The sequence below is a fragment of the Eleutherodactylus coqui genome, chromosome 10, assembly GCF_035609145.1.
Source record: "Eleutherodactylus coqui strain aEleCoq1 chromosome 10, aEleCoq1.hap1, whole genome shotgun sequence".
Classification (NCBI taxonomy): domain Eukaryota; kingdom Metazoa; phylum Chordata; class Amphibia; order Anura; family Eleutherodactylidae; genus Eleutherodactylus; species Eleutherodactylus coqui.
In genome coordinates this window covers 21109452-21126280 of record NC_089846.1, presented here as the reverse complement: position 1 = coordinate 21126280, position 16829 = coordinate 21109452, and the positions used below count along the sequence as shown (strand labels likewise).

Sequence of the window (16829 nt, the reverse complement as noted above, 5' to 3'; positions counted from 1 at the left end):
TCTACATATACACATATGTGTTGGCTTATTACCACAGTATGCAGAGCCTGTATGTCTGCCGCAGTCATATATATATATATATACACACACAAGTAATGGCGCCGTCACCTTTGCACACTGGCATGTGTTCGGAGGTTGGTATATGCAGTTGGAGGATAACTAACGAGCACCCGCTCCTGTGAATAATTATTATTTTGCAGATTTTACATATTTCTTAGTTTTATATTTTACATTTGCGGCCAAATGGAAGCCATCAACAAGCTGAATAGTTCTAGAAAGGCTTTATTCTTCATATGGGTTTGTATTCTGTACATTGAGTGCATTGGGATGTCATGTGGTTCATTAACACTTAAAGGGGGTTCCTAGGCACAAAATGGAAATTCTGAAAATGCTGAAATCTAGGAGGTAAGTAGCGGCAATTCGTTCCTTTTATCTGCCGCTCTGGACCCTCTTCCTCGTCCCATGTAGCCGCCGATCTGCCACCGCGTTTACATGCATCACAGTAAACGCAACAGACTGCTACCTACAACTCCAGCATGCATTGAGCTAGTTTATAATGCGGCGGCCTGAGAGCGAGGACCACTGTTGCAGGGGAGACCACGGGGAAACTACGATGGCGGTCATGGGTGGCTCCATGATCTCTCTCAACAGTGGCGTCAGCATGGCCTAGCTCAGGCACGCGCACAGTAACATAACGGAGCATTTTCCTGGCTTCTAACATAAATGTCACGTGACGCCAGTACCTCTTCTAGGCCGCTATTCACACAGCATGAAATAAAGAGTCCACAGTCCAATAGTGAAGTCTCAAGAAAACAACTGGAGGTGTACGGCTGTACTTTACTCTTCTCTACACTTTTCCAGCTTTGATTCTCCAACAAATCACTTGTGTAGTACACTTTTCAGGTATAACCTTTTCTTTACAAGACTTCGTTCCTTTTTAGCACTTTCAGTTCCACACGCTTTCTAGGAGACAGTCTTCCCTCTGAACTCCAGATGTCCTCAGTCCCAGTTATCTGATAGAACATCCGTCCTCAGTCCCAGTTATCTGATAAATCGTCCGTCCTCAGTCCCAGTTATCTGATAAATCGTCCGTCCTCAGTCCCAGTTATCTGATAAATCGTCCGTCCTCAGTCCCAGTTATCTGATAAATCGTCCGTCCTCAGTCCCAGTTATCTGATAAATCGTCCGTCCTCAGTCCCAGTTATCTGATAAATCGTCCGTCCTCAGTCCCAGTTCTCTGATAGATCGTCCGTCCTCAGTCCCAGTTATCTGATAGATCGTCCGTCCTCAGTCCCAGTTATCTGATAGATCGTCCGTCCTCAGTCCCAGTTATCTGATAGATCGTCCGTCCTCAGTCCCAGTTATCTGATAGATCGTCCGTGGGGTTTTGCACTCCTGACACAGTAAAAGCATTCACTCAAGCTTCTCTTTTCTCAGGCTCCTTAAACTACTCCTCTTCTTTTTAGGGTAGCAGGAGACCCATTACTCTGCGCCTCAGCCTCATGCTGTGACATCCACCTCCTCCGACTACATTCTCTCCACTCTCTTCTTTCTCTTTCACCTAAGCACGAACCCCTAACTACCCAAGACTTACAACCATGTCACTCGCGCAGCTAAAGAGGCACACACACAGGATTCACTCACAACAGCCATTCACATACATCAACACTACAACTTCCGGCCACTACAATAAGCCAACGCTGTAACTCCGCCCACAACTTACAGGTCCTACAACTTACCAGCACCGACCTCCCTCTCACTCAGAGAGCCAGAGAAAGCTGCTGAAGCCGGCAGATAGACAAGACCTAAAGAGGTGAGCTCAAAAATAGAGATGAGCGAGTGCCTTAGCCGAGTATCTCCCCGCTCGTCTCTAAAGATTCGGGGGCTGGCGGGGAGCGGCGGGGGAGAGCGGGGAGGAACGAAGGGGAGACCTCTCCCTCTCCCTCCCCCCCCCCCCCCCCCCGCTCCCCGCCGCAACTCACCTGTCACCCGCGCCGGCCCCCAACATCCGTGCTCCTTCCATGTTTTTACTTCAATGGTGGCTGCCCACTCATGTGCTGAATTAACTAATCTTGTACCGCGCTAGCAGCACTTCTTGGAGAGATAAGTCGTGTCGCCTTGTGGCTGGTTCATCATTATTATGGATGAATGTATGCTTTTGTATGTAATTATACTTTGGGATGGAAGATAATAATTCTATTGTGGGGAGGAGGGGGGTTATGAGATGCAGTTGCACTGCATGGGGAATACGGGGCGGGCATGGGGCATGCAAGACACTTCACACAGATTTATTATAACATTTTATAACACTTTTTAAAAATTTGACGACTAATGATTTTTTGGGGGCACTTCGTTAGGAGCCAATGACGCCTAGGTAATTTTTTCAAGAGTCCTGATTAGGGGACAGTTGAAACTGTGGCTATTGGCAATTAACCTGATTGTCTGGGGTAGTTCATTGCAGAGAGCTGGTGCAGCGCGGGAAAAGTCTTGGAGATGGAAGTTGGAGGTTTAGTTTATGGAGGATGTTATTCTAAGAGCACAGGTAGGGTGGAAGACAGAGATGAGGGAGGAGATAGAGGGTGGTGGTGCAGCACTGCGGAGAGCCTTATGGATGACAGTGAGGAGTATAAAATTGTATTCTATATTGGACGGGCAACCAGTGTAGTGACTGGCACAGGGTGGAGGCATCAGTGTAGTGACTGGCACAGGGTGGAGGCATCAGTGTAATAACTGTCACAGGGTGGAGGCATCAGTGTAGTGACTAGCACAGGGTGGAGGCATCAGTGTAGTGACTAGCACAGGGTGGAGGCATCAGTGTAGTGACTGGCACAGGGTGGAGGCATCAGTGCAGTGACTGGCACAGGATGGAGACATCAGTGCAGTGACTGGCACAGGATGGAGGCATCAGTGTAGTGACTGGCACAGGGTGGAGGCATCAGTGTAGTGACTGGCACAGGGTAGAGGCATCAGTGTAGTGACTGGCATAGGATGGAGGCATCAGTGTAGTGACTGGCACAGGATGGAGGCATCAGTGTAGTGACTGGCACAGGATGGAGGCATCAGTGTAATGACTGGCACAGGGTGGAGGCATCAGTGTAGTGACTGGCACAGGGTGGAGGCATCAGTGTAGTGACTGGCACAGGGGGGAGGCATCTGGGTAGTGACTGGCACAGAGTGGAGGCATCAGTGTAATGACTGGCACAGGATGGAGGCATCAGTGTAATGACTGGCACAGGGTGGAGGCATCAGTGTAGTTAGACTGGCACAGGGTGGAGGCATCAGTGTAGTGACTGGCACAGGGGGGAGGCATCAGTGTAGTGACTGGCACAGGATGGAGGCATCAGTGTAGTGACTGGCACAGGGTGGAGGCATCAGTGTAGTGACTGGCACAGGGGGGAGGCATCAGGGTAGTGACTGGCACAGGGTGGAGGCATCAGTGTAATGAGAATCTCTCTCATACTCCACCCCTTCAGACTCTGTAATAGACATAACACAGTATCCGCTTTGCCTGGACTGTTCCTTTAAATGTTGACGCCCTCAGCGGTGTCTTTCAGAGCAGCAATAAATGGGCATACAAATACACACTTGTCATAATGCTTTGCTGATATTGTGCCCATTGCAAACAGTTCATTTCCCACAATGCTCCTCATCAACACAAGCACAGACAACTAATTAGGATGTTTATGGGAAATCTGACATCCTGCAGATAAATACCATGAAAGCAGTAACCTTTTAAATGCAGCTTTGGTGGTGAGCGGTGTATAAGGCCGAGCACACAGTATTTCTTAACAGACTATTAGGATGATAATCATATAGGGGGCCACAGATACATCCCACACTCCCATAATGAGCAGATCTGCATTTTATGCCTGTAGTAAAGCTGGGTGATGTTGGAATGGTTGTCACCTACCTTTCCCAGACCTCTGAATGGCAGGTCTGACGCATCACACGCTGCCATCATGATGAATAACGAGGCAGATCTGGTGTTCAAGAAGTAATAATATATCCTACAGCTACAAACATGCAATAACCGGCTTCTTTGTATCCTCTCTAGTCCTCCGATGCAGATGAACTTTCCTCACGCAGCTCCCAGGAAGTAAGTGAACCCAGCAAATCATGTGTAATGGAGGGTGAATTATATGATGGCATACCTTTTAATGACCCCACCGACATGGAGACAATATCTCCCCCTGACAGTTTCACTCAGGGGTTCGGAAGTTCTGCTCAGCCATACTTGTTCTCTGCCGAGGTCGCTACAGCGGAAAGACAGTATTTCATGACAGCCATTCATGTAATATATATGGATGGACCAAGTATGGCAGAGCAAGAGCTGCTGATACCTAACCGTTCTCTGCCCTGACTCATAGAAAGGGGTCCTGAGCAATCCCTACAGTGACCATAGCTGTCCTTAGCGAGGTGCAGTTGCACAGGGAGTCGGCTGAAGGGGGGGGGGGGGGGAGGGAGTGGTAACAGGCAGATATAGTCTGGCGGTAATATCCTTACCCCATAGGTCCACCCGGCCAGATCTCCTTCCTCCATGCAGAAGTGTCGTCCTCTTAGCTCTGTCTCTTTCCCTTTGGTGTTCCACGTTCCTGCTGTCAGCCCATTGGTGCCCCTGCAACACAATCGCTTGGTTCCACTACTGTATATATTATATGAGCTTGGTTCTGGTATTGTGTTTATATACTCTTATTGCTTTGTGCTGTATTTGTATTCTGAGCTTGGTTCTGTTGCTGTATGTATGTATTTAGCTTGGTTCCGGTGCTGTATTTATTCCCTGAGCTGTTCTGGAGCATATATGCCGCTATCCTCCAGCTTTCTGCACATAGGCAGTTTGCGCTGTATCAGCACAATACATACTGGGTTTTTTTCTTATGACGGGGCGGACTAAAAAAAATTAATAAAAAATCCGCACAGGGTGCTATCTAGCCGAAGGCCAGCACTGTACGTGAAATCCATATGTCCTAACAGAGGAGAATAAAAGGGGTTGTTTTAGTAAGGTATATTCCATGTATGATACAATGTGACTAGTAGGCTGTGATAGAACTGATATTTTATCTTCCTCTTTTTAAGATCAATGGGCCAAATTTCCAAGATGAGCAGCCATCACCGACGACTGATTGTAGTAAGTAGTAATTCCGTATCAGATGCAATGTGAATTAAATATAATTAAACTAGTAGCAAATAAACACATCTCTAAGTTTTCGGCTGGTTCTGTCATTTAAAGGGGTTGTCTATTTTTGGACAAGTACTTTCATATCAATGGTCCCTCAAAGGCAAGCTGTAAATGTGGGTGCAACACCTGATAAAGGGCTACCAAGGCTCACAAACCTGTCAGCAACAGGGTCAGAAAGTAATAGAATGCAGACAGTATGGCTACTAGCCACGAAGAGTCTCACGAGAACCCATGAAAGGCAACAATGACCTACGACTAGGAGTTCTTAGGAAAGGACTTGAACTATGACTAACTGGCTGCAATCATTACCACTATAATAACTACTGACTCTCCCCCTACATATAACTTTTGTCTATATGTATGATGTATTATCTCCTGGAAGTCTGACCTTTTTTATTTGAACACAGCGGAACCAGACGGAAAGGACCACAACGAGGAAGACCCTGATGAATCGTCCCAGACACACAATGATGTAAGGTCCAGTTTACAATATAGCAGCTATCTACCTTGTGGATATCTTAGTATCCTTTAAGAAAGTACAGAAAAAATGAGGATCTAGGTCCGGAGAGTCTAATACAATGCAATACTAATCTACAGATTCTAGAGCAGTGGTACTCTGCCAATAATCTAGAACCATGTCCTGGTCATACCAGGGAATCTGGAACAATGGTTTGCTGATTTATTGCGGTATCTAACTTAATGCCACCATCAAACCTCAGGATTGGAAAATAATGTCACTGATATTAGGGAATTCAGAACAATGACACTCAACAACACGGTGGAGATAGAACTATGGCACTCTGAATCTAGAACAATAATGGCATTCTAACATATGAATAGTCTAGAACAATGGCCTTTGATACATGAAGAATGTAGAATAATAACACTCGGATATACAGATAATCTAAAACAAAAGCTCTTTGATACATTAAGGCCCCCCGTCCACGGAAGTGAATTCGCCGGTGGTAAATCGCCGGCGAATCACGCTGTCTAAGGCTTTCCATAGCATTGCAATGGAAAGCGCCGCCCCCTGTCCTCGAGCGGAGAATCATTGCGATTGTCCGCTCGTGGCCGGCAATTCGCAGCATGCTGCGAATTTCCGTGACTCTCCGCGGTCAGCCTATCTGTCAGATAGGCTGACCGGCGGAGATTCATATGTCTGGTCCTGCTCACAGGCGGCGACTTCCCCGGCGGAGATCCGCCAAGGGACTTCGCAACGCCTGTGGACAGGGGGCCTTAGGATGCTGAACAATGGCATTCTAATACACAAATAATCTAGCACTATAATAGCACTCTGAAACAAAAATAATCTAAAATAACAGTCTTCTGATGAATGAGTAATTCAGAACAGTGACACTATAATACATGGAGAATCTAGAACCATAGTAACAGTGGGATACACAAATAATCTAAAACAGTAGCCTTCTGATACATGAAGACTTGCAGCAATGAAGAATCTAGAACAATGACTCTATAAAGGCCCATTTACACCAGCCGATGATTGCTCAACGACAGTCTGACTGACAGCTTTGAGCGATCATTTTGCATAAACTATTAAGTAGCTACTCATCTACTTAATAGCAATTAAGTGTGCAAATGAAGCCTTAGCTGAAAGCAGTTAATAGCCCGAGGGCTCTTATCTGCACTCAGATCCTTTGTTCTCCACAGGGAAACAATGCTATCAGCTCTCCCAGTGGAGAACTGCTGATAACAGCGAAGGACGATTTGTAGGTTGGACTAAAATGAATGATCAGCTAGCAGTGCCCAAAAAGCGCACGATGGGCGCTCTTTTAGACGCGCCGATGATCGCTAAAAATATCGCCGATTAGCAATTTTTATTTATTTATTTATTTAAGCGATCATCGGCTGGTGTAAATGGGCCTTAACACAATGCGATTCTAGAATCATAATAACACTTGAATACACAAATAATCTAAAACAATGGAATTCTGATACATAAAAAAAGCAATGACACCAACGTTTGGGAGCGTGGAATGATGGATGCAAATTTTCTTTAAACAAATCCCAGCGATTCTGTTAAAAATGAACTGATCCAGGTAGTGTGATCATAACAGCGCCACTTTTTTGCTGACTTTTTTTTCAAGTGTGGAACCATGACCTACTAATATTCTGTTTAGAATCCACGACTTCCAGTGTTCTTGAATCTCCCTTATACAGCCCTGTGGGGTCACTGCATTAAAGGGAACTTGTCAATTCCTATGAACACCATAACCTAACACTGTGGACCTTTAGGACAGGGGTGCAGAGTCTAAAGGTGTGGTTTTTACACTCTCTTGCTTCCCGTTCCTTGGCTGTCTGCTTGGGAAGCCAACGCTCGGTGCGTGCATCGGACTTATCTCTTCATCCCATGCCTGTGCCCGCCTAGAGCATTATGTGTGGGTATGCATGGCATAAAGAGAGGAGTTCCATGCACGGAGTGCTAGCTTCCTGTGCAGACAGTGAGGAATTGGGGAAGCAGTAGAGTACAAAAAGACACCCCTGGACTCTGTAGCCTCTGTCCTATCAGCTCTATAACCTTAGATTATTGTGCTCATAGGACCTGACAGGTTTTCCCTTAATTGGTTCCCAACAGCATTATTTACTATCTTGCTGCAGGGATGGATTTTCCTCCATAACTGCCCAGATGCTGCTGGCACCATGCCCGCTTCCTCTGTCATTACCTAGTGGGAACTCTGAGGCTTGACAGAACTCACTTTGAACAACACAGATTTCCAATACGGCTCCAAATGTTGGAATAATCTCCAGTTGTGCTTTAAGGCCCATTTACACGCAACGAACTAATTTGAGCGACAATCATTCAGTGTAAATGCACAAAAATCACTCCCTGGTCCTTCGCCGCTTGTTAAGGTGACTTAAGAAAACCTCCTTGGCTCGCTGGCTTCTCGTCCCGTGTAAGCGCTCCCTGCTCAGCGCTTCCCATAGGAGGTGAAGCACTGAGCGAGAAGTCCGCAATCCAGTGGCAAGTCTCTCTGTGTAAACTTTCTGCACGACCTTAGCAGTGGCGTCAGCACTCGTGCAGTCGTTTGAAAGACTGTCGGCCCGTGTAAAAGGGCCATTAGTCACATTAGGCTCCGATGTTTGGTTATGTTCGTTTTATCATACGTTTCCTTTCTGTCCAGGTACACGACCTAGTAAACGGAGGACTGACATTCAAAAACAAAAGGAGAGTTTATAACTCCACTGAACATGGCCGCAGGTAATGTATAGCACCTGAACTGTCTGGGGGCGCTGTTAGGGTGGCTTTACACAAGACAAATATCTGAATAGCCACTCGAAATAGTCGCTAAAGCGTATGAATGACTGTCTACGCTTTTACATAGAGCGACTGTTCTTTCGAGGATCAGCAGGGACTGTTCAGCTGAGGATCACTCGCTCGTATTGGTGTTTTCAGGAACCAATGAGTGTTAAGTGGGAGGGCAAAATGTTCCAAAAAAACAAGGTGGAAGCCAATCAGCAGTCAGTGGGAGGCGCACACCTCCCTGCAAAGGTGTTGGCTAGTCGTTAAATGACAACGATTGCCTGATTACACCAGATGATAATTAATCAACCAGCGACTACTTTTAGGTGAGCTGAAAGGAATCAACAAGTGAACAATTCTCGCTCGTCACCTGGTTGGTGGCCGCGTTTACACGGAACCGTCGCTTACATTCGCTCTATCAAGCAACTATTTGGATTATAGTTGTCCTATGTAAAGTCCCCCTAAGTCTATCGCACCCCCCATCTGTGTACCCATCACACACAGGGATTTAATAAGTAGATTTGTAATATATTTTAATTATGGTTGCTGGGTGGAGCCAGCCGCATTCTGGAGTTATCAGCGATGTTGGCAACTTTACCCCAGATAGGGCATGATCCAGCCATTACTGCAACCTTCTTGACCGGAAAAGGTCGAAGTACAGCTGAGGGTACAGTCAGTCACGCACCTTGTGAAAGTCTATATAATTCATCACCTTGGCACGGTAATATGGCACCTTTTGAATTTTTGTCTTTCAGAAAAGGAGCCCTGAGAAAAAAAAAATCCTCCCACCCTGAAGTAGAAGACTACACATCAGAAAGTGAGACCGATGGGACTCCATAGGACCTGCTCAAATTCTAACAGTAGAGCCATCAGGATGCGGCAATGTGCCTGGACTGTAAATGACAGCTCTTCAAGAACTCTATATTTTTCCATGCTGCCAAGTTTTTTATTTTTCTTCTGACTTGTGCCAATTGGGTAAAGTGTTACTGTATGCCCTGCCAGGGCCAGATTAAGGATGTCCAATGCAGGGAGCAGTTCTCTGGGAATGTCTTCCGACCCAAAAACTGCCATCATACCAAAACCTCAAGCTGATACCTTCCCACAATCTGGCTGTGTATACAGACGCCTCATTCTTTTTCACTGCCAGTCCGACACCAGTTTGATGGTCCTATATGAGTCAGCACTAACAGTACCCACTATCAGATTCACATTGATAGCCATGTGTATTGTGGGAAGGGTAGGCTGAAGACCATTTTGAGGTGGCCATACACCTTCTATGGCTGTTGGTGGATGCTTGGTTAATTTTGATTTCTCTTCATTTCCCCGTTCAGCCGTTCCATGGGGAAAGTGGAGGATACCACTGCCAGACACATTTGAAGAGCAAAAGGATTTGGTATTACAACGTACCCGATCCTATTTTTTCCCGACAGCTATCTGTCGATGGAAAGTCAGGAGGCCCCCCTACATGTGTGACAGTCATTCAGTCCCACCAAAATCAATGAATGCATATAGACCTTCGTCTAGGCTGCCATAAAAACACATCGGCCTTGTTTAAGGGTGGAACAGTAGTCCTGTGCTGGGAAGAACCAGCGCTGGGCTGTCTAACAGCTGAATCCCTTCTCTAAAGGCGGGGAAACCTTCAATCCTGACTGTTTGACCCTTTACATGCAGCAACCAATAGCAACCCTGTCATGTAAGTGGTTGATGGAGAGGTGACTTCCCCTATCGCCAATCGGCACCCTGCAATGTGATTGCAAGGTGCTGATGGGTTTTCATGGCAGCCAAGGGCCTGATCAAGGCCTCTGGGACTGCCATGCAAACTAGCCTATCAGGCTCTGCCTCCAGGTCATAAGTTGTGTAGTGTAGTATACTAGTGATCAAATGATTACATATTCAAGTCCCCTTATGGGGCCAAAAAAATGTGAAAAAATTCAATCAAAAAAATGTAAAGAAGGTAAAGTTTTCCCTACAGAAAAACCTTTATTATGATCAAAGAAATAAACATACTGGGTAATGACCTGTGCTATAAAAATATTGTGGTGTTCTGCACGGTGGACAGTGGGAAAAAAAACCAATGCTTGAATTCCTATTTTTTTTAAATTCATCCGCCTCCAAAAAAATGCAATTAAAAGCAATCAAAGAGTCACATGTACCCCAAGATGGTACTGATGGAAACCACACCTCGTCTCTCCATAAAAAAGACCCCATTAGGCCTATTTGGTTAAAAAATAAAAATGCTATGGGTCATGGAGTGCAGTGAAACAAGTACAATTTAAAAAAAAAAGAAATATATATATCAGTATAATTGTATTGACCCAAAGAAGATAGCCCATTTATACCGCATGGTGGGCCCCATAAAAATATCCAGAATTGCTGTTTTTTGTTCATCTGCCTATAAAAAGTGATCAAGCAATAGCATTATTTCAGAATTGTACAAAGGGAACAACGCAGTCCGCAAAAAAACAAAACAGCTATGGGTCTAGAAATGCAGCAATACAGATAGAAGTATGTTTTGTTAGTGTTTTTAGGGTGCGTTCACACCTCACTGATCTGCAGCAGATTTAACCCTCCCAACTGAATTTAAATTGAAGCTGTGAAATCAGCTGCAGATCTGCACCAAAATCCATGAGAAAATTCGTAGCAAATCATTGCGGTGTGAACAGGCTGTTACTGCGGAAAATTAGTAACACATAGAAAAACGATATCAATTTGGTATCACCGTAATTATATTGACATTGCAGAATAAAGGCAACATCTAATTTATAGCATATGGGGAACCCTGTAGAAAATAAATCATAGCGGGATTTCTGGGTGTAGAAAACACTTTGGTGGAGAACTTCTTTAATATTATTACTGGATTCCATGTGTGCCGACACTCCATTCATTTGCATGGGACTGTCGGAGATAGCTGAGTTCAAGCACTTGACTATCTTCGCCAGTCCCACTGAAATGAATAGATTAGCTATGTGCATGCTCTATTCATTTGGGGATACATTGGACCCCATTTTTATGATCATGGAGGTCTCAGCAGTCGGACCCCCACCAGTCAGAAAGCTATACCCTATCCTGTGGATAGAGTATAACTTTCAATGTTGGGAGAACCCCTTTTAAGATGAATGACCATCCATGTAATATATGGATGCCTTGTGGCCGACTCGAGTCCATTCTTGCTCCGAATCGGCAACCTGGCTGTATGAAGCCCATATGCTGAGGCCAGTTCTTGGTATAGGGGGTCTTTGGATGTTCTTGACCATAGAGCTCTGATACCCCCAGATGGGCCTGTATGTGTCACATTGTTCTTATCTACGGGGGGTTTTGGTTCCTTTCAGCTCTTCGGACGCTCTGAATAAAAAGGCTTCTACATAAAAGACCTTGTCTTACGATCTAGTACATAATAAGGGGTGACCTAGGGGAGAGAAGCTGTGTAACAGTGTTAAGAAAGGCCTCTTGTGGTAGTAGTAGCCATTATATATGATAAGTCAGATAGTATTATTGTTTATAGTCTATTTTTATAGAAAATCTGTGTTACAAAGAATAAAAACATTTTTCTGCAGTTTTATGTCCTGTGACCGTTCTTATCTTAAGACAACTGAAGAACAATCTGCGCGGCGAAGGAGGATCGGTGGACTGTGAGTACAGCGGGGAATGTGCATAGTGCCCTCCTCTCTAGGGGTATATCCACAGGGTAGTATGGAAAAAATGGGTTCATTCTTGCTGCATTTGAGATGCCAGAAAACTGCAGCAAGAACGCCCTCAGGTTCTCCGATGCCGTTCCTATCCCACCCGTATTGCTGTATTCACAGGTGGTGCTGCCTTGGGCAAAGAGTCTGATGTGCCCCATATAAGGCTGGGTTCACACTGTGATTAACTGTTTGCCCAGCTTTTCCGTCCATGATTTTGTCTTAAACGGCATCCAGAATCCTGCATGGAACCAGAAATTTGACTCCGTCAGACAGAGTTCACGGGGGTCTCCATGTGTCGTGGTTTCCGGTCTTCTCCATTTATTTCTGGAAGACAGAACAGCGTAATCGACTACATTATCCCGTCTCCCAAAAATAACTTGTTACAGTCTGCGGTTCCATCTGAGTCATTAAAGTCTTCAGTTCTGTTGTGGTTCCATCTGAGTCATTAAAGTCTTCAGTTCTGTTGTGGTTCCATCTGAATACCATTTTCGGTGATTCAGACAGAAACCTGAGAGTGAAAGTCGTAGCACAGTGAATCAATGGACCCTTCATCATACTTCTGAGCACAGGCATCAGGGACATTCTGAAAATATGTAGAGTGGTGTATGTTATGACCCACCCATCTATATACAACATACCCCCTATGATATAGGACCAGAACCCCTGCCTAAATACAGTCCTGACCCTCTAAATACAGACCCCCTAAAAATACTAGTAGCAGACCCCATAAATACAGACTCTTAGACCTGATTCTTACTACAGACCCCTCCAGATCGATTCTAGACCAGATAGGCTGACTCTCACATCTCCCTGTTCCGGATGGGTGGTACGTGCCGATGCTGCAGGTTACGGGATGGCGCGGCAATGACACATGGAGGCAGTACGTATTTTTGCAAATTACTTTACTTAACCTCAACCAATCTAGGTATTTTCGTACATGTAAGGGATCATGTACTTTAATGTTGCGTAATAATAACGTGTAGCATTAACCCTTTCCAATCCACTGTCTGACGTCTTCCTACATTCTGATTGAAGCTTGTACAGCTCCAATGGACGTCCGACAGGGTATTCTTACCAACTATTGCCAGCCCCTCCGCTGTTGGAGCCTCGCTGGCGCACACACACTGGCTTAAGGGTAACTACCCACTACAGTTTTTTTTCACTGCGAAATTCGCAGCGTTTTTTTTTCTGCAGGGGTCTATGGGATTTGTAATGTTAAAATCGCGATCGCACAAAATCGTGATTTAGCGGTAAATTGGGATTTTGTGCGATCGTGATTTTAACATTACAAGTCCCATAGACACCTGCAGAAAGAAAAACGCTGCGAATTTCACAGTGAAAAAAACCTGTAGTGGGTAGTCATCCTTAGCCAGCAGATGGCGCCGTTGTATAACTGCAAAAAGAGAAAGCCTTTTAGGAAACCCTGAATTCAAAATTGAATTGAAAAGAGCGGCAGTACTCTACTTCTCTACTGCAACACTATGTATACTCTTCTACAACTGGCGTCTTTTGCTGTTCCATACATCGCCTTCCTATCTCCTCTTGGCAGCAGCAAGGAACATGACTATCAGCGTCTTTTTGCACTTTCACTCTTCGGTGACGTAACCTCTTCACACATCATCTTTGGCCCTGGGTGCCGACCTCCAATGCTCCATCGGAGCAGCGTCCTTGCGCACAGACAAATAACCATGTCACAGATGTATTCCATATCCAGAGGGCGTCGCACATTACTCGGCTCTGTACCACCGCTCTATGACAGGTGCCTCACTGTGCCATTACACACCCTTCACTATAAACTCATCATATAGATTACACATCACTATATACACGTTATATAACATCACATGGCGTCATACCCAGATCACACTACTACCACCTAGCGAACAGAACTAGAGTCAGGAGGAGCGTTCATCCAACGATTGGTCATCTCCACATTTAGAGCGGAGCCCACCTGTCCATTCGGTGGAGCACAACCGCTGTCTGCTGCCATTGTGAAAGAAGTACTGCCTTATTGCCCACAGCAACCAATCAGAGCTCATACTCCAAGTGCGATCTCTGTACACGTTGGACATGTCATAGGGACGCGTCAGAAGGTTTGATCGCTGCCAGACCCTCACCGGTCACTAGAAGAAGCCGGCTGTGGGACCCTCACCGGTCACTAGAAGAAGCCGGCCGTGGGACCCTCACTGGTCACTAGAAGAAGCCAGCCGTGGGACCCTCACCGGTCACTAGAAGAAGCCGGCCGTGGGACCCTCACCGGTCACTAGAAGAAGCCGACCGTGGGACCCTCACCGGTCACTAGAAGAGGGCCGGCCGTGGGACCCTCACCGGTCACTAGAAGAAGCTGGCCGTGGGACCCTCACCGGTCACTAGAAGAGGGCCGGCCGTGGGACCCTCACCGGTCACTAGAACAAACTGGCCGTGGGACCCTCACCGGTCACTAGAAGAAGCTGGCCGTGGGACCCTCACCGGTCACTAGAACAAACTGGCCGTGGGACCCTCACCGGTCACTAGAAGTAGCCGGCCGTGGGACCCTCACCGGTCACTAGAAGAAGCCAGCCGTGGGACCCTCACCGCTCACTAGAACAAGCTGGCCGTGGGACCCTCACCGGTCACTAGAAGCAGCTGGCCGTGGGACCCTCACCGGTCACTAGAAGCAGCCGGCCGTGGGACCCTCACCGGTCACTAGAACAAGACGGCTAAAGCGCTCAGACAAGTACCGTTGCTGCTCGCTAGTTGAAGACCGGCTCAATAGAATGTCTATGTACCCGTCTTCAGCTAGCAAGCATAGCGGTTATCCTCCTTGAACAACCCCTTTCCAAATGCCCCCCTCGTGTTAACCCTATATGGTACATTGATTTTGGTGATCTCTGTGCAAAGCTTCATCTGTCCTGCAATAACAGGGAGACCCTTCACATTCAGCTGTACCCCCAGAAGACCTCTAAGGGGTTGTCCAAAGGCAAGAATTATACTGAAGTCTATGTCACCAGCGTGTGCTGTAATGCATGCTCGTTGCGTCAGGCAGCACCCTCTCCTGTCTGCAGGGGGCAGTATCCAGGATGTAATGCATGCACGTCTCTTCAGGCAGCACCCTCTCCTGTCTGCAGGGGGCAGTATCCAGGATGTAATGCATGCACGTCTCTTCAGGCAGCACCCTCTCCTGTCTGCAGGGGGCAGTATCCAGGATGTAATGCATGCTCGTCTCTTCAGGCAGCACCCTCTCCTGTCTGCAGGGGGCAGTATCCAGGATGTAATGCATGCTCGTCGCCTCAGGCAGCACCCTCTCCTGTCTGTAGGGGGCAGTATCCAGGATGTAATGCATGCTTGTCTCTTCAGGCAACACCCTCTCCTGTCTGCAGGGGGCAGTATTCAGGATATAATGCATGCTTGTCGCCTAAGGCAGCACCCTCTCCTGTCTGCAGGGGGCAGTATTTTGCTGTCTTCACAAGAGTGATGAAAACACAGCTGGTGTCACATATGTAGCCGTGACAATAAGGCGAGGGCGACCGTGTAAAAAAGCGAAGGTGGATCGCAATGCGACTCACAAGTAACCATGATCGGATTTCCCGCAGGTGATGATGGCAGCTCGTTCCAACCGACCCGCATTGACTTCTATTAGATTAGTAGATTGCGGGGCGTGACGGTGATCCTTGGGGTCGCTGTGCGCACCTCGTCTTATTAGGAGTTGCCATCTAGCCCAAGTCTACACACAGAAAAGGCAAGATGGCCCAACGGATGCCACTTATTTGGTTTTCGTTGTCTTATGGCAACATGCATAAATAACGCAGCACACATGTATGTAACATCCGTGTTCACCGCGTTACTTTAATGCTCCCCGAGTCTCTTGTGGGCAATTTGGGCTTGTAAATACGGACCAGAATAGGACGCGTGCGTTCTTCACCCCCGAAGACATCGGTTTACTGTAATGGGTCCGTGTGCTATAAATACGCTGTTGCGATCGTGTCCGCGGGACGCCGTCATACCGGCCGTAAACGCTGCAGACTTTCTGCACCTAAATTCGTTTTGACCTTTATGGTGCAAAGTGGGAAATTTGCTGTCAAAATCGGCGGCACAACTCGCCACAGAATGCGGGATCTAAATACGCCATATTTCACGTACGCCGAGGATCCTGTGAGGAAGAGCTTTTACCGCTCCTACGGATGGCGATACGGTCACTCCTGATGGCTGATGTGGAGCACCCCAAGTGCTGCGCTGAGGGGAAATTACAGGAGAAGGCGGTGCGTTTGGGATTTTTTATTCCACCAGTATTGGTCCCTGCGTGCCGAAGATCGCTCAGGCAGTATGTCAGTCCAAGAGGAGCAGAAACTGGGGATCTGTAGGCGACACCAAGAGACTCTGCATTTTATATATAAGATACACTAATATATATATATATATATATATATATATATATATATATATATATATATATATATATATATATATAAATAATATGTGTGTGTGTATGTGTGTGTGTATATGTATATGTATATGTATATATATATATATATATATATATAAATAATGTGTGTGAGTATATATATATATATAGATATATATAGATATATATAGATATATATATATGTATACGCACACACTCTAGCGCTTATACTTCACTAAATAGACCTTCACAGTAATAAAGCTCAGCACAAACGTTGTAAAGAAAACTGCAGCCAGGAAAGGGTTAATTTTCAGTGACCTGCCCTCAGCA

General features: G+C 46.2%; 1 protein-coding gene across 1 annotated transcript in view; it reads left to right on the top strand.

The window, feature by feature from the left end:
* Positions 1–11988, top strand: part of CARD9 (caspase recruitment domain family member 9) — a 48409-nt gene extending 36421 nt beyond the window's left edge. The window contains exons 10-14 of the mRNA XM_066580510.1: positions 4055–4096; positions 5074–5125; positions 5584–5648; positions 8317–8393; positions 9191–11988. Of these exons, the coding sequence (XP_066436607.1) occupies positions 4055–4096; positions 5074–5125; positions 5584–5648; positions 8317–8393; positions 9191–9275 (321 nt within the window). The 3' untranslated portion in view covers positions 9276–11988. The remainder of the gene's footprint in view (positions 1–4054; positions 4097–5073; positions 5126–5583; positions 5649–8316; positions 8394–9190) is intronic.
* The last annotated feature ends 4841 nt before the right edge of the window (positions 11989–16829 follow it).